This window comes from Indicator indicator, chromosome 1, assembly GCF_027791375.1.
Source record: "Indicator indicator isolate 239-I01 chromosome 1, UM_Iind_1.1, whole genome shotgun sequence".
NCBI lineage: Eukaryota > Metazoa > Chordata > Aves > Piciformes > Indicatoridae > Indicator > Indicator indicator.
This window is the reverse complement of record NC_072010.1, coordinates 93,627,349-93,650,156: the sequence shown is the minus strand read 5'-3', so window position 1 is coordinate 93,650,156 and position 22,808 is coordinate 93,627,349. Positions and strand designations below refer to the sequence as shown.

The following is a 22,808-nucleotide window of genomic DNA, read 5'->3' as shown; positions in this document are numbered from 1 at the left end:
GGGGAGCCGAGAAGGCTTCACCGAGGCGGGGGATGAAGGTGCAGATGGATCAGGAGGTACCTCATGGCTCGTTTTCAAGATTGCCAACTTCCAGCCGGAAAACAAAGCAAAACAACAAAACAAACCAACCAACCAACCAACCAAACAAACAAAACCCCAAAGCAAACCAAAACAGAACAAAACACTGCGAGGCGGCAGGGAGCACAGCAGGGAAGAGCACCCCAAACTTTATCCTGAGACAGCCCAGTGGTCTGCAGCTGTTTTTGTTACTAGAAATTAATGAGAACAATATTAGAAATGAATTAAAAAATCGCATGATAGTTAATCTGGATAAATTCCGGATTCGGAGCAAGAGCTGGTGAAGTTTGCAATGCAGAAAGGGAGCCCGGGCCAGGGTCCGAGGGATCTGCCGTCTGTTTTCAATAGTAAACCGATCACATCCCTCAGCCTTTTGGATTCATCCTGCGGAACTGTCCCGTTAAAGTCCGCTCCTTTTTAGGATCGGCCCTAAACAAGCTTGTTTTACAATATAACATATCATGTACGAGGAAAGGGAACGCACAGGGGTCTCTTGGTTCAAAGAGCTGTGCCTTGAAGAGAAAAAAATATAATTAAATTCTACATACATATTTTGTTGGGGGTTTTTGTTTGCTTGCTTTGTGAGAGGTTTGGTTTGGGTCTTTTTTGTGCGTGTGTGTGTTTTTGGGGTGGGTTTTGGTTGGTTGGGTTTTGGGTTTGGTTTGGTGGGGTTTTTTTGCTTTGGTTTTTGTTTGGTTTTTTTTTTTTCTCTCTCTCTTGGTTTCTTATGGTTTGGAGGGGTTGGGTTTTTTGGTTGGTTGGTTGGTTTGGCTTTTTTTTTTTTTTTTTTTTTTTTGTTTGTTTTTTTTACTGGACATGCATTGAAATGCTGTGCATACTTCAGTATCCAGTTTCCCTGAAAAAAAAAAAAGACTTCGGATCTCCTCTCTGTGTGCGGGTGAAGCCCCAGATCTCCACAACCATCACACTCAATCCTGCGGGGTTTTTGGAAGCAGAAGGTTTCATCTGGGATGGGGGAAACAAATTAAAACCAAAACCAAAGTTCCCCAAATTTCAAACCCCCTCAATCTACCCAAAATTACAAATATCGTCTATAATCTGTGAAGAATTATGGAATCATAGAATCGTTTTGGTTGGAAAAGACCTTGAAGATCATCGAGTCCAACCATTATACGCAGTAGTTCTTTGCATAAAAGCTGTTTGCTACCAATGTAAAACCGATTTATTTTTCTCTCTCGGAGGAAACGTGGAGCCGGGCTCTCGGCTGGGAGCAGTCATCGGCTTTCCCAGTGCTCCCCTCATCTCTCCATCTCTTTTTGAGCTATCCCAGACCTCCGCATCTCCTCCGAAATCCCATAAGGGAGATTTATTTCTTGGGAAAAGCCACACAAAATCCCCAAAAAGAGAAACAAAAAAAAAACCCAAACAAAACAACCCCAACCCAAACAACAAAACAAAGTAACTGCAAAACCCTAAACAAAAATGCCACCCTCCTCCCTCCTGCTCAGAATCGCTTTGAGATTTCTCTCATCCCCTTCCCGCTGGCCAGCACGACCCCCGAGTCCACCTGCAAACGAGGGCGGGAGGGGGCTGGGGGTGTGAGGGGGGAGGTGGGGGTGTGTGTGGAGAGAAAGGAGGCTTCCAGGGAACCCCGACGACCTCGAAAAGCTCTTTTCCAGCTGAAACGACTATGGGATTCTATGACTCGCTGCACGTGGGACACTGCCTTTCCTCTCGGCACCAGCCTTCCCGTGTGAGCGACCACATCCCGCTTCCCCACCTCGGGAGCAGGGCGGGAGTAAATATGGATGTCAGGAAGGCGATGTGGCGATGGGGAGCTGTGGACATACTGCCATGGTTGCTTAGACAACTATTTACCTCCTCGTCATGCCCAGAGGAGCAGAAGAGAGCGAAACCTTTTTTGGGGGGAGACCTTTGCTCCTGCCTCAAGCCAATTCACCTGTCAGCAGAGCCCTCAGCACAAGGCAGGGAGAAAATCTGCAAAGGATTTGGTTTTTTCCTCCCGAAAGGAAAGGAAAATTAGATTAATGATTAAAAAGCGGGAGGCAGTAGCAGCCAAACAGGAATGAGTTCTGGGGCTCCCGTGGGTGTGAAGTGAGGTGTCCTGGGGGACTGCAAGGACGCAGGGAGCGAGGAGGGGCAAGAGTCTGATTTTCTGATAGCAGTGAAAACTGAAAGCCACAGAAATTCCCGCGCCCTGCTGCCAGCTAGGCGAAGGAATCTTGTAGGCAACAAACGAAGGAAGACCTCACCTAGAACCTTACAGACAAACACACACATACGTTTATCCTTTCAGGTTGATGTGAATTTTGGCTTGGTAAACACAAAACGGATGACTCCTAACTCTGCCTGTGTTGTCCCAAGTTAGGAGCAGTTAGGAGCAAAGCAGACAAAAAGGCGTCTCCAGCTGGGGCTTTCCTCTTTGTTTGCCAGGGGAATATTTTTTTTTTTTTTAAATTATTCATCACAGGAGACCCGGAAAAGTTAGATGACAATAAAGATTTTTTTTCCAATCGAAACTTTTCTATGATTCTCTAATTCCCTATTTTCCAAACAGTTCCAGGTCTGATTAGTGCCTGCAGAGAAGCGACTCCCGAAGCTGGAGGAAAGTTAGGGTCAGTTTTGACTTTCCGATTCTCCTTGCTTTCGGGAACACTGGGGTAGAGATAGGGCTGAGTGTACGGGCTTCGGGACATGGGCCATTTTGGTTGCCTTAAACTCAGGAAACTTGCCGATGTGTTTCTGTTCTGCCTGGTCTCTTTCTGATGCACCGAAAATAGGAGAGACAAACATGTCCACGCCTTGGCGCCTTAAACAAGCAGGGAAGAAATCCTGAAAAAATGGAGGGAAAGTAGTGGCTGTTTTTTATAGCTCAAGTGTATAATCGGATTTTTCCCCCTTCTCTCCTGATAGAAAGCAGATAAATTTATGAAGGGAGAGCTAAGAGAATAATTACAGAGTGAAGGTAGTTAAATTTTATTTCGGGTCCCAAAGGCAAAAACCTGACATTTTATTGCAAACATCTGGAAGGCTTAAGAGGCTGGCATGGTGTTTGTTTAAACGCTAATAGAGATTTTTTTATTCCCTAAAACGCAAACAAAGCCCATTTAAAAACACTTGAGACCGTAAATATCTTGCGGTAGTTCAGTTCTCAAAGCCTGAGAAAAACCGGGGCGGGAACGAATCGAGGGTATAATAGGGGTATAATTATGAATTAGTTAATAATACTCAACAATGCCGTTTGTGCAGACCGTAAAAATAAATTGCAGACGTATTTATTTTTTGTTTTCTGTAGTCACAATAACTAACCCCGCACAGCCCGGGAACATCACCTCTCTCCAATTCGCTTTCAAACTCTCCATTTAGGAAAGCTCCAGCCTCGAAATCTTCCAGATCCGTTTTAAAAGTGAATCGATGTTGCGTTAAAATCCAGTAAATTTCCCTCGCTCCCAATATTACAGCCTTCCGCCTGCACTCGCTGACCTGTTTTAACATTTTTTCCCAATTACTAACTTAAAAAAAAAAAACAACAACAAAACAATAAATCCTCGGGATAAGTCCGGCTAAAGGACCTTCGGTGAAGTTTTCCATGGTGTAGAAGCAGGATTTGAAAACGGCTGGGCTCAGCCCCTCACATCTGGACAGCACTCCCACCCCGCAGCCGGATTTCTTATTGCTGTCTTTCTTTCTGTTCTTTTTTTTCTTTCTCAAATATTTCCATATATAAACAAATATTTTCAGACTCTCTTTGCCACAACTGGAAAAGCGGGAGTGAATGATTTCTTTATAAATCCCAGGGCCTGGCCCTGCGACCCTTTGCTCCCGCCACTTTATTCAAGGGAGCAGTTTCCTGGATTTAATGGGAGCTACCCCTGCGAGTAAGGGTCTGGAAGAAAAGAGCAGGCAAAGGGAACGCATTCACCTTCGGCTGCCGGGGGTCAGAGTCGAATCCAGATTAATCCCAGGCTGACTCTAGCTTTACGCTACTTTCCAGCGGGGATTCGGTCCAGAGCATCGCTTTGGCCGATGAGAGCCCCAGGGATCAGGTGCCGAATGCGTTTTGCTCTGATCAGCGAGATTTGGGCGCAAAAGCTGAGCCGAAATCCCCATCCCCCGGCTTGAGGAGCGTGGGTTTTCCTCTCAAAGAGAAGGGCAGAGATCCCTGAGAAGGACAAGCGTTGGCTTCCCCCGCTATCCACCTCTCTCCCAGCTCCATCCCTCCCCTTTACTCTCCAGCACATCCCTGTGTGTTCAGCGGCCTCAGGGTCGCTACGAGAGTTGCCCTTTCTCTCCACTCGCATTGAGAAGCAGCAAAGATTTTGTGTTGATGGCCTTTCCAACGCCTGGCACAGACGGGCAGAAGGAAGGTGAGCTCTGCCTAAATCTCCCGGGCATCAGCGAAACGGCAAGGATGAGGAAAGGGAGAGGCTGTGTGTTCCCGCAGCCCCCTGACATCGGGAATGCGGGGAAGCTGCACTCCCGTCCCTAGCAAAAGGGTCCATTCGCTGAGGTCTTCCATTTAGCGGCCATATAGGCATGGAAGTTCATCCGTGTTTCTCTTTGCTGCCGTCGAAGCTGTATCTCGCTACTCGGGGTCCGAACATTGTTTCCAGACCTCGGGGAGCAGTAAGAAGAGCACCGCGGTAAGAGCTCCGAAAAGGAGTCAGGGCTGCTTTAAACTGTCCACCCCTAAACCCACACTTAATGCTGCAAAAAAAGTATTTTTACTGTCTTACATCAGTCTTCCTCCTCCCCCCCCCCCCCCCGGCAATTTTCGTTTACACCGCCCTGCCTCTCACTAAAACTCTGTAAATAATCTTGTTGTCTTGGGCTCTTTTTCTAACCCTCCCCCCCCAACTTCTTGAAACCCCCCTCCTTGCTGTCTATCTCCCAGACCAGCGTTTGTAAGGCTTTCGAAAACAGGGATTTAAAAAAAAAAAAACAACAAAAAACATTTATTTGGGAGACATTCCTTTGCTGGGGAAAGCACACACGGCCAGGGGGCAAGAAGACCTTCTGGAAAAACATGAACCCATTCCAGATCCCAGGTCCTCAGTCAATCCCGTTTGCCGGCTCCTCCAAACCGCAACCTTTTTCCAGGTTGCTCCCGAAGCCGGGAAGCGCGGAAGATCCAAGGAGGCATACACGCGAAAACCTCTGTGACAATGCCACTGTACCCAGCATTGAGTCTTGGGACGAGTGACCTGTCAAAGGCAATGTACATTAGGAGGGGAAGGAAAGGGGTGGTGAGGAGGGGGAGGGTGAGAGAATGTGGCGGGTGGGTGATGGGGACGCACAAAAATCTGCTTCTTGGCCTAAATGACAAGGTTTGGCTTTGCCGGGATTTCGTAAAGAAACGTTATGTTTGGAGGTTTTTTTTTCTTTCTTTCTTTTATTTTCTTTCCCATCTGAAATCCTTTTTCGTGCCCCTTCACTTGTGCCGAGCCCCATGGAAAAACGCTGCCTAAGGAAAATCTCCCTTTCCTCCGTAGCTGCTGCAAGCACCTTCGGGGAACGCTGGAGAAACGCCGTCCAAAAATAGTCCCTTCCTGGGATGTGGTGTGTATGTTTCCCACCCTGACTCCGTTCAGATCAATTCTCTCATTTAATATATACAATAATTGACAGTTTATTTTGAACCAGTATTATCTCGGGACCGAGCTAACCCTCGGCAGCTTTCGCAGCCCTATTTTCCCTATCACTTCGCTAGTTTTTTTTTCCTCTCTCCCACCATCTAACGAAAACACCCAGCGGTTCCTTAGCTTTCCCAAATACAGTCCTTGTGTCTTTTCACTGTCAGCTCCGCCCCACCCCCTGCTCCACGCACGACCGAGGAGCGTGGAAGCCTCCTCCTCGACTCGGAGGCTTTCGGGACAGAAGGAAGAGGGAATGGTTAAAAAACCCCAACCAACCAACCACAACAACAACAACAAATCAACAACAAAAAAACCAAACTAAACATAAACCCACCACAATGATTTTGATTATTTCCCTTCCCAAAAAGAAAGCCGAAGGTGGCTGGATCCCCACGAAGCCCCCTCAACCCCCTCCACTCCACGGACACGCAGCACTCTGAATTGAAATTTCGACACCCCTCCGCCCTCCCCAGGAGACGTTGCTGTTGCCGGAGCCAAACACCGATTCCACTAAGCAAGCGCAAGTAATACATGGCATGAATGACATTCTAAACACCCTACCCCCTCGTCAACCAGCACCCTCCCTCGGGCGGTTAAAACCCCTCTCAGGTACTATGAGTTTAGCAGTAGCCTCCGGGAAACATGGGGTGCGGCGGCGAGAAGTGGGGGAGTTATTACCTCTCTGCATTTAGGGCTACGGGTTTCTTACTGCTTCCCCTGTTCTCCAAAGAGTTAATTCTCTCCCTGCCAGTGCTCCAGGACTCAGATGGCCAAAAATTCCTCACCCTCAAGCCCGAGAGTCTCCCTCCCCATTGGGTCGCAGCTTTTGGGTCTCTCCCGATCTCTCACTTCCATTGGCCGGGGACAGGTTTTGGTGGCGGTTTTTTCTTTTCTTTTTTTTTTTTTTTCCCCTTGACAGGCGCACACAGCCTGCCTCGGTCTTGGAGAAAATAAATAAATAAATAAATAAATAAAATCCCAGAAGTTTGGATCAATCAGAGAGAAACAGAAGGAAAGAGGAGAAGGGAAAGAAAAAAAAAGAAAAAAAAAAAAGAAAAAGATGAAATCCAGCCTGCAGCCCCTCTGAGCAAGTGGCGGGGACCTGGTCTTGAGCACACACCCTCCCGGCTCTGCCTCCGGAGTATCCGCAGCCTCATGTAGTTGCCTTGAAGGAGACTGGAGGGCTGGTTCTTCTGGGGGGTGCAGCTAGGGAGGGGTTGGGGGTGGGGGGGTGGGGGGGTGGGGGGAGAGAGAAAGAGACGAGAGGCTCTGCCTCTGCTCCCCGAGCTCTGCTGCGCTCCCAGCCCCACTGCTCGCTCTTCTGCCCCAGGGTCTGGGTTGTGCGTGTGTTTGGGGGGGGGGGAAATAAGATGAGCGAGAGGAGAAGATCGGCGGTGGCCCTCAGCTCCCGAGCCCACGCTTTCTCGGTGGAAGCCTTGATCGGGACAAATAAAAAGAGGAAACTGCGAGACTGGGAGGACAAAGGGCTGGATTTGTCCATGGAAAGCCTCAGCCCCAATGGCCAGCTAGGGGACAATGAAGACCCGACTCAATGCCTGGACCTCAACCCCGGTTAGTGTAATTCCTTTCTTTTTGGAACACTCCCCCCAGTCCATCAGCCTTGCTCCTTTCCCTACCGCTCGCCGAGCTCTGGCCGGGAGCTGCCCGCCGAATCCCGGAAAACATCCGGCACTGGGGGACTGGGAGGGTAGAAGGAAAGGCCGGGTGTGTGTGGGGGGGTGTGGAGGGCGGATTTTGCGGAGACTCCTTGCTTCTTTCTTTCTTTTCTTTCTTTCTTTCTTTTTCCTTTTTTTTTTTTTTTTTTTTTAGACTATATTTTGGAGGTTTACGGGAAGCTTTCTCCTTACTGCGGCTCTTTCCCTCCTGTAACTCCATGATGCCCCAGAATGGGAATAGTGTGTCCCTTCTTGCTTCCTCCTTCTTTTTCTCCCCACCCGGCCGGTTGCCACAATTCTTCCCTAGTGTTTCGGGACACGAGTTGCGCCTCGTCCCGCAGCTTCCCGACTATCTCGGGGATGTTTTATGGGTTCGGGGGCACAGAAGCGGGGAACGACACTGGTGTTCCGACGGGAGGAGTCGTCTTTTCCCTCTTCCCTGAGCCTTTCTGAAACACCGGGCACCCCCCAGGGTCTGGTCTGCGAAGACCCGTGTCACCCTAAACCGGAAGGTTAGGTGGAAGAGGAGGAAGAGAAGGACGAGGAAGGGGACACGCAATATCAGCCACGCTCTGCGGCCAGCTCCCACCCGAAACTTCAGCTACAGCGAGGAGCTGGGGACCTGATCCATTTCCCGGGGATCAGGCCTGACCTGGGATGGCAGAGGGACGTGTCCTCATCCCATAGACACTGTTCCCGTCACACAAAAGGATCTGAGCTGGTAGCGGGTGAGGAGGGCACTCGGAGCGGTCCGACCCCCGCTGCCGAGCCTGGCACGTCCCAGTAATGGGGGCGTTTGGAGCAGCACCGGGAGAGAAAGCTCAGTGGTATCTTTATTTTTAATTTCAAATTATTGTTTGTTTCTTTATTCTTCTTTAAAAGGAGGCGGTAGCTCGGAGGGATCTTTTGGCTCAAGCCAAGCCCTTGATGCGCTCTTGTGCCCACCGGCCCTTTCGCTCCCAACTAAAACAATGGTCCCCCAAAATCAGCGGGGAAGCTGGGAGGTGCACCAGCAGCCTTTTTCGCCCTTCGCTACCCCACTCCCGAGCGCCTTAGAATGGGACGGAGGAGAAGCCCCGCTCTCATAGTTATACTGTGAGGAGAAACCTAGTTGTAGATAATTTATCTTTATTTTTTTTTAATAGTCGCGGGGAAAAAGGTCAAAACGATTTCTGTGCATAACCCCATAAGAGAAAGAACAGAAATTTCCAAGTCCACTTGGAGAAAAAAAAATCTTTCTTATTTATTTTAAAGTATTTTTCGAGTGACATATCCCGCGTTATAATAAACATTAGCTCCACAAAACCCAGCATAGAAGCAAACCAAACCAAACAAAAAAATCCAAACAAAAACCACCCCCAATTAAAATCCAGCCAACCAAAATCAAATGGAGAAAGAATCAGAGATCGAGGTTCAAAAATGATGGAGAGTAAAAAAATCCCCAAACCCCAATTTTTTTTTTTTTTTGAAAGGAGTGAATTAAAAATCTGGAATTACGCAGACTTCGCCTCCCTCTTCTCTCCAGGATCCTTATTTCAATTTGTTCTTCCCGCTACGGATCCTGGAGGAAAAGAGGGTAAAGTTGGCTGCCTGGAGCTCACGGGTGTAAAGGAGAGTGGATAGAAGCCACCTAAATATCAAAATATCAACCCCCAAAAATGTAGCTCAAATTTCCGAGTTTTCCCCATTCACAAACCTAAATAAGGGAAAGAAAATCCACTTTTAACAGAGTAGATCTGTGCATCAATCTTTTCTGCCCCCCGAACTGCTTGCCATTATCTTTTAGCCACAATCGGATATTTTCTTGATCTTTTAGAAGTTTGATTTCCCCATTTCTTAATGAATTCGAAATAATAGTAATAACAATTAAAAAGCGAATCCTATCAACAACAACAACAAAAGCAAAAACAAATCCCCAAACCCACCAAAAAATGGAAAATTCCTCTCCCTGCGCCAGACTGGTGAGCAAGAGAGAACGGCTTTCTAATGACTGAAACCTTAGAAAGGCAAAGGTGGTGTTTTCCATAAAGAAAAGGAAATCAGGAACAGTTTGAGGAACAATTTTTAGGGAGTTGATAGACTTTAAATAAAGTCCGCGGTGGTAATTTGCGCAGTCACTTCATTAAACTTAAATCCTCCGCGGTGCACCTTTGCTGCCGGGTGAAAATTGATTAGCGGCTCTGGAGCGACCACCAAATTCCATCTTTACAAGAGCCAATTAAGAGCAAAACTTTACACCTAAAGTATTTTAAACTTGCCAAATCTCTGGTGATATAAAAACAACAACAACGACGACAAAAATTAGGGAAAAAGAAAAAAGGAGAAAAAGATGTTTTTATAGTGTCCCAAAGGTTCAAAACTTTAAGTAGCTGCCCTCGAACAAGCAAAGGGAAAGGAAAAAAGGCTGCTCGTGGTACGAATGTGCAAATATCACAGGCTGAGCTGGGAAATTGTGTTGGTTTCGTGTGTGATAACTAAATCTTCCCACATAACCCCTTTACCCCCACCTACATTTAAGCTCAGGACGGTCTGAAAAACCAGGCGCCGCCGGCAAACAAACTCCTCCAAGGGTAAAAAGGAACAAGGCTTCGCTCTCCTTTTGGCAGCTGTTTTCCCTGCAGATGTTTATCGGGTTTTCTCTCCTCACGTCTTGGGGGGATGTTCCCCTGGCCCCGTACCCGTGAGTGGTCTTCGCTGCCCCGGAGAGAGCGGTATCGAGGGGCCGGCCGTAGGGGCTAAACCGCTCTCGGTGCGGCTTTGCCCTAGGCATCTGCAAAATCCAGCCTTCCCTGGGGGAGATGTCTTGGGAGGTAGTGCTTCTCTTTTTTTCCGTTTTGCTGCAACCCCTCATTCCCTATGTGCGATTTGCCAGTCTTGCCCAAACCTTTCCATGACGGTACTGGGGATCCTGAGTCAACATCGAGTGCCCGAGAGTCAGCCGCCCCCCCCACCGCCGCATCTTCCTGGGAGAGGAGGAGAGCTTCGAGGCTGGGTCGGGGGGAGGTCTTCTCCCCTCGCATCCCGGCTCGGACTGCGTCTCCTTGGCAGGTTTGGTTTCAGAGGGCAGCAAAACAATGGGTTAGGATGTCTTCTGGGTATTTATAGATCAAACCTGAGCAGATGAAAAGGTCATGCGGGCCCAGGCGTTGCCTCCCTGGATGTACAGATTATTTATCGTGGTTTACAGTGATGTCTTTCCTTGGTCTTTCTCTTTGCCACTCCAGAATCACAGAGATAGATCTCCTTTCCTCCGTTTAAGTTTAAGATCTATTACTTTTTTCGGAGGTGGACGTCTCCCTCTGGCTTTTCCCTTAGGCGATTGAAGTCACAACATGGCGAGGTGCTATACAAGGCACTGAAGAGGCAAAGCAAAAAAGTGCATCCAAAAATATGGAAATTCTCAGCTTTGGGACCATCCTGTCCCACACAAAGAAACACATTCAAGAGTTTTTAAAATTAATTTCTCCAGTGCACTCATCATACATCCCATCTGTATTTTTGTTGCATATATTAAAAGTGCACACATCAGCTAAAACGCCTCAGCAAATCAAACCAACCAAAACACCATTTTAGAGGCTTTTCTTTTTGCCAGCCTGCAAAAGGCATTGTGTCGTAAATGTTATTCTAAAGCAACATCAATGAACTACTCCAAAGTTTTGCAAGGAGAGAAAAACCACACTATGAACATTTTAAGACCTGCAACATCTCTAATAGTGCTGCTTATCCATAAGATTAAGACCCAAAAGCTCAACAATGCCTCCTCTGATGGCTGGCAAGAGTAAAACCTCTCTTTTTTACCATGGCATGTTGTTCTCCTACCTATTCTGGCAGGAATATCCATTTCCATCCCTCTCTCCTGCAAAAAAATTGCTTTTGTCCTTGTTCCCCTAGTTATGCAGCCTGCTGACCCTCTGGATAGTCAAACACAATTGAAGAGGAGAAATGCAATTTCTTTTCTTATACCACTGCTTCTGAATGCTCACAGTGACAAAATCCTTTTTTTTATTACATACTTTTTGAACAATAACTATGCAACTTGTGAGTGGGGAGTGACATAATTTGATTCCACATGTAGTTTCTTGCTTTGGCTATTGTTTGAGTGCTCGGTAGATGGGGCTAGGATTTCAAGAGTGGCCAGAGATCTTCTTCTTGACTCTTTCTTGATGTCTACACAGTCCTTTGAATGATTCTTAAGGCTTGTTGATACACAATGCTCTGTAACAATGAAGTATAAGATAGAGAGCTATGGACAGAAGTGCTTGGGACTAGGATTTATTGATGCAATGCCTTTCTAACAAATACGTGTGTCACCAGGATCATATGAATTTATTACACCTGTTAGATCCTCAATTCATCTCCTAAAGAGGGAATACTGAGCTCAGGTCCATTGCTGTCTTGTGTGTGCGATGGAAGGAAATGCCAAAATCTCACCCTCGTATGCTGCCTACAGAGCTGATGCTTTCCTCCTTTCTCAGAGGAGACAATTGCAGGAGGTAGATGGAGCTGTCCAGACGAGAGCCAGGAGAGCCCTGGGCATAAGGGCACTCAGGAAGGAGTTGCCTTGGTCAAGTTCATACAACTTTGACCTTGGATGTGGAGGAGACAGTGTGTGTGGAGGTTTTGTTTCTGTTGTAATACATGTACTGAATGGGTGAACTCCTGCTGCTGGTTGTGTGAAATTCTTCCTGCAGAGAGGTGAAGTGCTCATGCTGTATTAAGAGGGCAGGCATTAGAATAACAGGGACGAACTTTACAGAACAGCAGAGGGCTAGAAAAAAAGGCAACATGTCATACAACATCTTCTTTCTTTCCTTTTCTCCATCCTTCTTTTCTAAGTTTTAACTCCAGAGTGTGTTTTTTTCACACATCTGCTGGGAATGGGGAAAGCTGCTATTTCAAAAGCTGTCTCTTGCCTTTGACAAGAACTTTGGGAGAATCCAAAAAGCTTCTGTTACAAGAAAAAGTCAAGTAACTCCTTACAAACCATCAATCACTTCTCCCTCCTCCCACTTGGGACTGAGTTCTTATATCAAATATCAGGCCAGCCAGCCTCTCCTCAGGCAGAAGTGTCCTGCTTTATCTGTGCCTCTCTTTAAGAAAAACTGATGTTTTTTTCAGGTGGAAGAGTTGAAAGGTGACTTCCAAGAGTGCTGCATTCAGGAAAGAGCATTTGTATTGTTTTACAACACAGTCAGTGCCACTTAAGTCGCCTTTTATTCTCACAGATCACTGCTCCTATTCTAATCAGTCAAATTAAGAATCTTTTAGTGTGGTTTCCATTTTTTCCCTGCCTTCTGATCTAGATGAATAACCTTACATCAGTTTTAAAAATGCACTAAAATCAGTCTGAGAGAGCTCAGAAAATTCCTGGAGATACTGAGGGTAGCTCATGTGACATTTACATCAGTTCCTGTTGCAAGTCAGAGCTATTCAAGTGTAATTTAAATCACTCCAAGTGCCCACATTGAGACCCATAGTTTACACCAGTGATGTAAAATCAAGTCAAATGAAAGAAGCCCCAGTTTTCCAAACCTTGTATTTCTGAAATCAACAGAGTTTCCTGGAGAGACTGAACTTGCCAGTGCCTGTTAATGGAATGCCAAGATTTTATATTAGCCCTTAGCTCTCAGACATTTTCCTGAACAACAGTTACTTTGCAACAATGGGATGGGGAGTTACATATATTTCCTGACATCAAAGGTGGAGTGGGTCTATATCTGCCAACCTAGGAAGTGTGTGGCACCACCAGGAAGAGCAGAAAGGGGCACCTGCATGTGCAGAGAAAAGCAGGCAACTGGTAGCTTCCCAAAATTCCAGCGCCCAATACTGCCCAGAGAAGCTCTGCAGACCAGGATATGTAAATATTTGGCTTTTCTGACTTATTATTCTAAATGGATTTGTTACAGGTTAAGAATACTGGGTACATAGACACTTTTATTTTAAAAAATAACAAATATGGTGTAGCTTTTTGCTGCTTATTCCCAATAATGTTCAAAAGAGGTTACAATTCCAACTATTCTGCTATCTCAAAATTTAATACCATTGCATTTATTCTGGAAAAAACTGTAGTGTGCTCTGGTGAGAGGGCTGGGGAACAAGAACACAATGTTACTAAACTGAAATATCTTTAAAAGCAGATTAAGAAATTTTAAAACTCTGGGAGGAAATGTAGCACCAGCTGAAGCTCTTGCAACTGTATCCATGCCAGGGGCATCCTCTAATGGTGTATTCTGCAAGATCAGAAAACAATGGATCATCGAATCAATCCAAGAAGTGACAAAAGCCACTTCCAGTAATATTTCCTTATGCAGTAATATTTCCATATGCAGTTTACTCAGATGAGCTATTGATCTGACAGTGTCGTGAAGATGATAAGTCAAAACTCTATGACAAGTGGGTAGTCCTGTGTTTGCTGTCTGTTTTTAAATGCAAATTTACAGCTGCTAGAGGGAAGGCTGTGCCTACCAAATGCAATTGTAGAATTGTTTTGGTAGAAAAACACCTTTAAGATCACTGAGTCCACCATTAGCTAACTCTACCAAGTCTGGTGCTAAACTATGTCCCTCAGCATCACATCTCTGCATCTCCACAACACCTCCAGGGGTGGGATTCAGCCACCCCCCTGGGGAGCCTGATCCAGTGTTTGAGAACCCTTTCAGTAAAGAAGTTTCTTCTGTTATCCAAACTAAACCTCTCCAGGTGCAACTTGAATGTCTTAGGCGAGCATATAGTGATTTGCAAAAGCAGAGGTATTTAGAGGAGGATTTTTCATTTGAAGCTTGAGCTGTGTAGAAGTGGAGATGGTGAGGAAGCATTTAGATATGATTGTTTGGGGGGGTCTGATTAATACTTATATGTTTTTAAAGGGTGAGTATAAGGAGGATGGAGCCAGACTCTTCTCAGTTCTGTCCAGTAACAGGACAAGGGGCAATGGTCACAAAGTGGAACACAGAAGGTTCCACATAAACATCAGGAAAAAATTCTTGCCGTTGAGGGTGGCAGAGCACTGGAACAGGCTGCCCAGAGAGGTTGTGGAGTCTTTTTCTCTTGAGGCATTCCAAACCCACCTGGACAAGTTCCTGTGTGATTTACTGTAGGTGATTCCGCTCTAGCAGGGGAGTTTGATGAGATGATCTTCAGAAGTCCCTTCCCACTCCCACCATTCTTTCTGTGATTTTGTGATTCTGTGAATAAAAGACTTCCTGTGTCCTGACCCACCCCCCCCCACCCCCCCCCCCCACTTTATTGAGAAACAAAAAAAACTTTGGTTTTGGCCTAGCTTTAAATATCTATTTTTTCATCATCACACTACTTTGCATTTTTACGTTATGCTTGTTTAAATGAACTAAAAATATTTCTAAAATAAATTGTAAAATGAGTTTGAAATTAAGTAAGACAAGGCATTTTGATTCAGAAAATAATGAAAGCAAGCATTTGGATATTCCAAACTGCTTCCCAAATTTTTCATCTTTTAAAAATCATACTTATTTGACACATTCTCCAGGATTACATAAATAAGTTTTCATTTCTCCATTTGCTTGGTCAGTTCACTATATGCATATATATACATATATATACTAAAAACCCCACAGCTCATCTGAATTCTTGCATGGCAGAATTCAATTCCTGTCATAGTGTAAAATTTCACTGTGCTGCATCTGGACCTGTTTGCTCCTCTTAAAGCTTTTGTTTTTTTTTTTTTTTAATAGAAATCTTCCAATATTGTTAAACCAACATTTCCAGCAGTGTATGCACATGTAGTTCAGAGAAAGGAGCTTGGGAAGAAATTATTGCCAATTGTCTTTAAAAGAACCAATTTATATTTACTAATGAGTACTTCACCAACCGGTTAAGAACTGAAGTGAATCATATTAATAACCAGAGCACTTAGACGATGGCAGCCACAGCAAAAATTGATTGAAAAATAGTGGGCCAGGACACACAGAATAAAGATGAATGACTTACAGTTCTTTGACTTCACTCAAGATCTTTCCATGCTCTTGGCTAGTGTTAACATTTTTTCCTGTGACCAATGAATTTACAAAACCAGCCTCTACTTTTAGGAGCTTCAGGAAATAGAGAACTCTCTCAAAAATCTACCCCAAAAACGTAGGAGAAAAGCTGAACACACCAGAATGTCTTTGCTTGAGAGTGAAGACTTCTTAAGCAGATAGAATCACAGAATTGTTTTGGTTGGAAAAGACATTTAGGATCAACCATAGATCGCACCAGTCACCTGTATTATCCCTAAACATGCCACCAAAGTGGTGACTGACCATGTGAATGCTTGCAAAGGATAATTCTAAGGAGAATGTATAACACGTCAAAATATTTAGAAATGTATGGTGCATATAATGAAGAAAGTTGGGGAACAGTCAAAGACAGGTTCTTGTTGTTTTATTCCTGAAATGCCTGCAGATAAATTCCTTAAATTTGACTTTTCTGGGGAAGAATGGACCTTGGGAATAAAGTGAGCCGTTTAGAGAGAGATTGTTTTCCACTACTTGCTGCACCAGATTGTCAGTCCTGCTCATGGGACCTTATTAGCAAGTCAGTTATTAAGTGTGCATAGGTGTTGTTGTCATCAGTTATACAACAAATGCTTAGTGTGATGCAGAAATTATCCCACCACTGCCCCGTCATCTCTCTTTCAGCTCTGCATGTAGATGTGCTTCGCACAGAAAAATGCAAATGTATTTTTATGGGGCTTTAAGTAGCCTTTCTTTTTTGGGGTGAAAAAACGGTAGAGGAAGAGCTGTTGAGTATTCCCATGTATCTCCTCAGACTCTAACGGAAACAATCCCACTGGCTTGAATCTGTGTTTCAGAGGACTTCACGGTGCTGATTTTTGAGGGTGCAGATTTTTTAACCTTATTTTCAGTGGCCTTAAGAATGTGTGATCGCCCTGGAAATCTTAGAATATTTTGAGCGGAAAAGACCTTTAAGACCATTGAGTCTAAACGTTCTGTTACTCTACCAGGGCTGGTGCTAAATCATGTCCATGAGTACCACATTTCTGTGTTTTTTAAACAGATCCAGAGATGGGGATTAACCACCTCCTTAGGGATTTCACTTGATTTCTCTTCTGAGATTCCCTAAATAGACAGTAATAGCCAGAAAGTAGCCTCCTCCTTAGAATGACTATCAGGATTAGAATAACTTTGACTTATGTAAGGGGATTTCTTCCTCATCTGCTGGATAATTTTTACTCTGTATGAAGAAAATAATCACATAAGGGAGGTTAATGCCTGAGATACAGGAGGAATGTTTTTTTCTCTGGTCTTCAATTTTACTGCAAATACCTGATTGTATGAAAACAATCAGGTTGGACCAGATATAGGTTCCTAAATTATGCCCATTTTGGCAATTTAAAGGTGTTCCTACCTTTTTATTGTCTTATACTACAACAGTGTTCCATGCAAGGCAACGAGGCTGGTATTTTTAAACCAACAAGTTTTGTTCTTCAGAAAACACTATCTTTTCATGACAGAAGGTTGTGGGAAATACAGAACACAGCACATGGTCGTGGGTACCTAATGATTTTTATTTTACTCCAGGATTTGAAAGGTAAACAGGAGATTTATTATAGGATTTGGGTGTTTCCTGTGCCAGGCTCCTTGGAGCAAATGAAAAAAAAGTCTTCATTTGCCATCAAACAACCATAGCAAAGTCTCCATCTACCCAGCAGCAAGCCAGTCACATTATTGGCTTCAGTGCTTGGGAAGGTTACCCATGTAAGACTGTACCAGCACAGTTCTGTGGCCCAAATCCCTGCAACACAGATGGAGCGTCAGAGAGCCAGTGCTGCCCTGTTAGAGATTGCTGGGGTTATTCTGTACATAGGAATTCTGTTTATTCCTTAACTCAGGAAATCATGCTTGGGGCTGGAGAAAGGGAGGGTGGTCGTGGAAGTAACTAGTGGTGTGCTGTTATAGAAATGAACAATAATTAATAGCTTTTGTGAAAACAGAGTCATAATATGTGGCTTCAGGAAAAAAAAAGTCCACTCTGTTCTGCTTGTTGGAATGAAAGATTCAATTGTGAAGTGACTGTTTATGAAAAGTATTTCAAGACCTTTGAACTATTTGGTTGAGTTACCTAAAGATGCTGAGCATCATTAATCAAGGGTAATTTGGGAATAATTTATTTAGGAAAAAGTGGAGAAAACCTTGACTGAACACATACATGACACATGAACAGAAAAGTAGTTCAGTCTCAAAAAGGGATGGAAAATGTTTGGAGCATCTGTTGCCTCTCTTCTCTTGCTCTGTCAAATACCACTGGTTCTGCTTCCAGACACAAGCAGGGACTAGGCTGTCCCTGGATTTCTGTAGAGCCTGGCTTGTCTTTGGGCTGAGAAATAGTAGAAGAATGCCAAGTAAAGGATAGCAGTGCTGTAGCTCAGTCTGGATGAGGACTGGCTGCCCTGTATTGCTCTGAGGGCCTCACTTGGCGGGGACAAGGGCCATAACGCAGCAGTGAATGGACTGGGTTGCCTTTCTGTTAACTTCATTTTAGTGCTGAGTTGTGTGCGTATGCTGTCCTCCTGGGGATGAGGTGGTGGTGAAATGAGGAAGAGAGGAGACAGCATGGGCAGAAAAGAGGATTGTGGTTGGGAAGGGAAGATGAGAGTGAGGCAGGAAAGGGAGCGGCGCAGGGCTTCATTGCCTACTCACCGGCTGCTTGTGGCATGAGGAGGGGTTAGAAACTATTTTTAGACTTTCTCCCTGCATCTGGGTACCCTCCTGGGTTCTTTTGGTTGTTGATGTTTTCGTTGGGTTTTGTTTGTTTTTTATGTTGGGTTCCAACCCCCCCCCCCCCCCGCCCCGAAAAATGAATGGTTACTATAAATGAAATATACTGTTCAAAATAATTTGTAACAGGGTTGTACATTATACCAGACAAGCACAACTATTTGGCGTAGCTTAGATATGTAAGAGACACAGAAGAAAAAAAAAGGAAAACCTCTGAAATAAGCAGAATTTTTCAGGTGAAAGCATGAAATTCCTTCCCATGGTCTTTTTATTCCATAATTTGATGTGAAAAATCTAGAAATTTCAGGAAAAATTATAAAGACTTTTCTAGATGAAGTATTTTCTCTTATAGTGAACTCTGTAGATTTTTTAAAAAATATTTAAACTCTTTTCTGTTATATTTTCTTAATTTTTTCTTTAATAATCAATAGATATTACACTTGTAGTTAAGTCTATTTTATTATGCAGTTGCATTAGCTGTACATCATTGATCCCCACTGTCTATAAAATCAGGTATTTCAGTGCTTTATATTATTAATATTTAAATTGTTGGTATATAGGAGTTTTTTAGGTTCCTGAGAGAACGTGTTAGTCATTATTGCAATGAGGGTGGTTATTTATTATACAGGTATACCTGGAGGCAACTTCTAATTGCTAATTACATTGCACGTAGCACATTTCGTATTCTTAAGGAAGTAGTTAAACTGGCCTTATGATTGTCAGCTCCTACACATAATTCAGTCTTCTCCCTCTACTTCAAATTTATACTTGTTATTCAGTATATTTGTGTGGTTGTGTTTTCTTTTTTCTTTTTCCTTTTTTCCTGGGAGCGGAGGGAAGAGGGAGGCAACTTTTCTGCATGGCAGCAAAGTTATTTGGAATTGTCACCCTGGCTAAATAATTGAAATGAAGAACTGAATAGTACAAAGGAGATTTTTTATTTACATTTATTTGTAGTTGAATGAGAATATGTATCTGTGAACTGGTCCTTAATTGTTTTATTTATGAATATTCAAAACAATTGCTGAGTATTCAGGAAAACGTTTGGAAGCTCTGAATTAAAATATAAACAATCCCATCTCAGATAGTTGCTGTTCACTGTGGTTTTTTTGGAATGATACCTGCTGTGCAGATAAATGGGAAGAAAAAGCTTATTATTATGGTGTATGCTATTTATTATTTTTTGTTCCTTGTAGAGTAAGTGTGATTGTTTTTTAATATTTTAAAAATTCCTATTTCCACTTCCTCCCCCCTCCCCTTTACTCCAGATTCACAGCTGTATTATTTTTGACTCACAACTGTAGTATTTTGACAGGATGCTTAGAATCATAGAATCATTTTGGTTGGTAAAGACCTTTAAGATCATCTATCTTAATTTCTGAAGCAAGAGGTGATTTATTGTCAGCACCTGGGCTATTGCACATACTTGGACTGTTGACTTGTCAGGGTAGCCTGATGATCTCCTTCACATTTAACAGTGCAGCAAAGTGTCAGTCGATATCTGGGGCTTTAAGACATCACAGTCATGCAAAGAATAATCTTGTGGAGGTGTTGCTGGTTAGTCACCTTCCTTTAATAAGACAACACTCACACCAACCATTTACACTGTGGTTGGATAATTTTTTTCCCATGCACACTCTAATACATGATCTTCATTTTGTATGCCAGACTTTGCTTCTTTGAGCACAGCAGGTCAAATTCTGTTAACTCTTTCTTAGTATCTCCATCACTAGGGAAATAGGAACTTCAATGAGGTTTTGTCATTATTTTACTTGTGGTCTGAGTTTGACATCATGTGCTAATAAATACCACTCGTGATATTTGAGTAGGAACTCCACTCTCAATCCACTGGAAACTCTAAATGAAGAATAAATAATAATAATGAAATTATTGTTAATAATAAAAATGAAAACTAGATCATGTAAATGAAAAAATGAGAACTAGAATTAAAAACTAAATAATGAAAGTGGAGCTTTATGAAGTTGAACAGAGGTCTTCAGTGTTTTTTTCTTTTGGTGCACAATGCACAGGTGAAACCTTCATTTTATAAAAGATTGGTTTGTGAAAAACAAAAAGCAAACAAAAAATCCCAACCAAACAAAAAAAGCAAACCCAAAAATTCCCAAGGTTTGTTTACTCCTCCTCTGTCTCATAGGTTGAGTGAAAAAAATTCCATTCTTGTATGTCTTAAAAATAAATGAGGAAACAGAAAGCATTTTTCTTTTATGAGTGTAGAAAGCAGTCTGAAAGCAGTCTGAAGCTCAAGGCTCACTTTGCAGAATTTGCAGAGCAATTAAAAGCAACAGGATTCCCAATTCAAATTGCTGTGTCAAAACGCAACCTTATTTAGTAAGGAAAGCACAGGAATCAGTCAGTGATGAAGTTCCTTATGCAAGGGATTTACAAAACTGGAGATCTAATAGTTTCATTTTCATCATTTAAATTTTGGCTACCCTCACAGAGAGAGAAAGGTTCTTTTTTTATGGGAACATGACTTTCAAAAGTTATTTTAAAATCTTTGTTTCTTTATTTCTCTTCAGAAAGATCTGTAGAACCTCTGAGGGTTCAACAAGCAGCTGTTTTAAACACCATTTGTGTTTAAATGCAGCCCACTGTATTTTGAACACAAGCTTAACAGTGACAGTGAATTATTCCAAACATCTAACATTCCCCATTTTTAGTAAATGTAGTTCTCTGTTTGTTTTGTTTTGTTTTGTTCTGTTACAGAGTTTCTTTTCTTTAAAAGTTGGAATTTTTCTATAGGCAAGTAATTCTGTCTGCTCTTACTAGTGACAGCAAAGAATTTGGGTTCAAATCCCATTTTGCTTTACTTTCTCCACACTGTGCGCATGTACAAGCATCTCTGGATACACAGATTAATAATATGTACATGTATATATTACACTATTTTGAATATACATGTATACTGTAGTCTAGTAATTTTCTAGGGTCACTAAATCCCTGAATTTAAAATTTTAACATATTTTAAGTATTTTAGAAATGCAAATGTGTTCCCTTCTTACTTTGCATTTGCAATTTGTTATGGCAACAAGTATTAGGTACTAGTGTTGGATTTGATGGCTAGAAATGGATTTGAGTCTCCTGCTCTGCAAGAGCTTTCAGGCTTTGGGCAATGAGAGCTACTTTAGCTTTACAATGGAATCTAAAGACCTGTTTTTGTAGAGGGCAGCGAAAAAGGCCTTTTTTCCAGGGGAGATGGGGGGACAAGCATTGTCTTATGCATCAATTTATCTGATCAAGTTTGCAGCAAATAGCTAATGTTGCGGAGTTAAACCGTAGAATCAGAGAATTGTTTCAGCTGGAAAAGATCTTTACGATCATTAAGCCCAACCGTTATCTAACTCTATCAAGTCTGGTGCTAAATTGTGTCCCTTAGCACTATAACTCTGAATCTTTGAAACACCTATCTTTTTTTTTTTTGTTTTTTTTTTTTTACACATCCTTTTTGAAGGTAGAACTGTCTTTTGCCTTTGGTGAGAACCATTCAACAAGATTATTCCCGTTTCTCCAGCATTTATATTTGTGGCAGCAACAATTTCCCTCCAGGCAAAAGTGGAGGTGAAACCCTGTTTTAGAAAGGCAATTCAAAAAATTCCCCATTAAACAGAAGTGCAAAAAACTTTTAATGAAAGACAGATTGCCAACGTTTGCCTGAGATTATCACTCTGCTAAACTAAAGCAGAGCAGCCAAAATTCCTGCATCATTTGCATTCCATGAGCAAGACAAGGGCAAAAGCTGGAGGGAAAATATTCCATAGGTTGGGAACAAACAACTGTGCGGAGGAAAAAGCTATGCTTTTAGTCAGTGAGTCTTTCACCAAAAGAAAATAATAGTTCATTATAAGGCAAACTAAGCAAACTCTGGGCTAGAAATCTTAAAAGGGACACTCTCAGCTGGGATTTAAAAAAAAAAAATAGGAGAAAAAAAGATCACTTCTAAAGCAGTCCAGTTTCTGCTCCCTTTAAATACTCTACCCAGTGTTTAAAGGTGTATAAAACTTTAATTTTTGTTCCTGGGGTCTTTTCCTCTTCGTCTTTGCAAAGGTCGTTTCTGTTAGCCAGTTTCCCCTGCTCTATCTGAGGACCGGATCCTGCCAAAATGTATTTGCGTCTTTTATTGTAACAAGTCTCCAATCAAAACCCCTCCCAGCAGGAGAGTGAACTCACATATACACATTTTTGTGTTTGTAGAATGAGTGGCTAAATTGTAGGGGAAATGGAAATTGTACAGGCTTCTGTCTGTGGCACAAAGTAAACGACAGAGAATACGGAGTGAAATATAGGGGCGTTTTTAATACTTCAGCTATAGAGATGCTAGATGTGATGTGTGGCTCTAGTAAGGGACAGGTACTTCAGGGAGGACTGTAATTTTTCATGTTCTAAGTATATAGTTTTAAGCAGAAATAGATATTAAAATAGCATATATTGAAGTTATTGTAGTTGTGAGATGAGGAATCAGGTTTTTTGTTTTCATTCTATAACTTCCTTTGGATCTTAAACTGTCAAGTCCTTTTGTTATTTATCATTCAACTCTTAGAGAAATTTGATTTTATTTCCCTGTAACATGATTTTGTTGACTGTATTCAGTGGTTCTGATAATGGAACTTGAGATAAGTCCATTCAGAAACTGCATTATTTGTTAAGTGAGTCACTTTTTATGA

The 22,808-nt window shown here is 42.9% G+C and overlaps 1 protein-coding gene across 1 annotated transcript in view; it reads left to right on the top strand.

Annotated features, from left to right (window-relative positions):
- The first annotated feature begins 7,066 nt into the window (after positions 1-7,066).
- The window catches only part of TBX15 (T-box transcription factor 15), a 103,655-nt gene continuing 87,913 nt past the window's right edge, over positions 7,067-22,808 (top strand). Inside the window, exon 1 of the mRNA XM_054386451.1 lies at positions 7,067-7,268. Within this exon, the coding sequence (XP_054242426.1) occupies positions 7,067-7,268 (202 nt within the window). The remainder of the gene's footprint in view (positions 7,269-22,808) is intronic.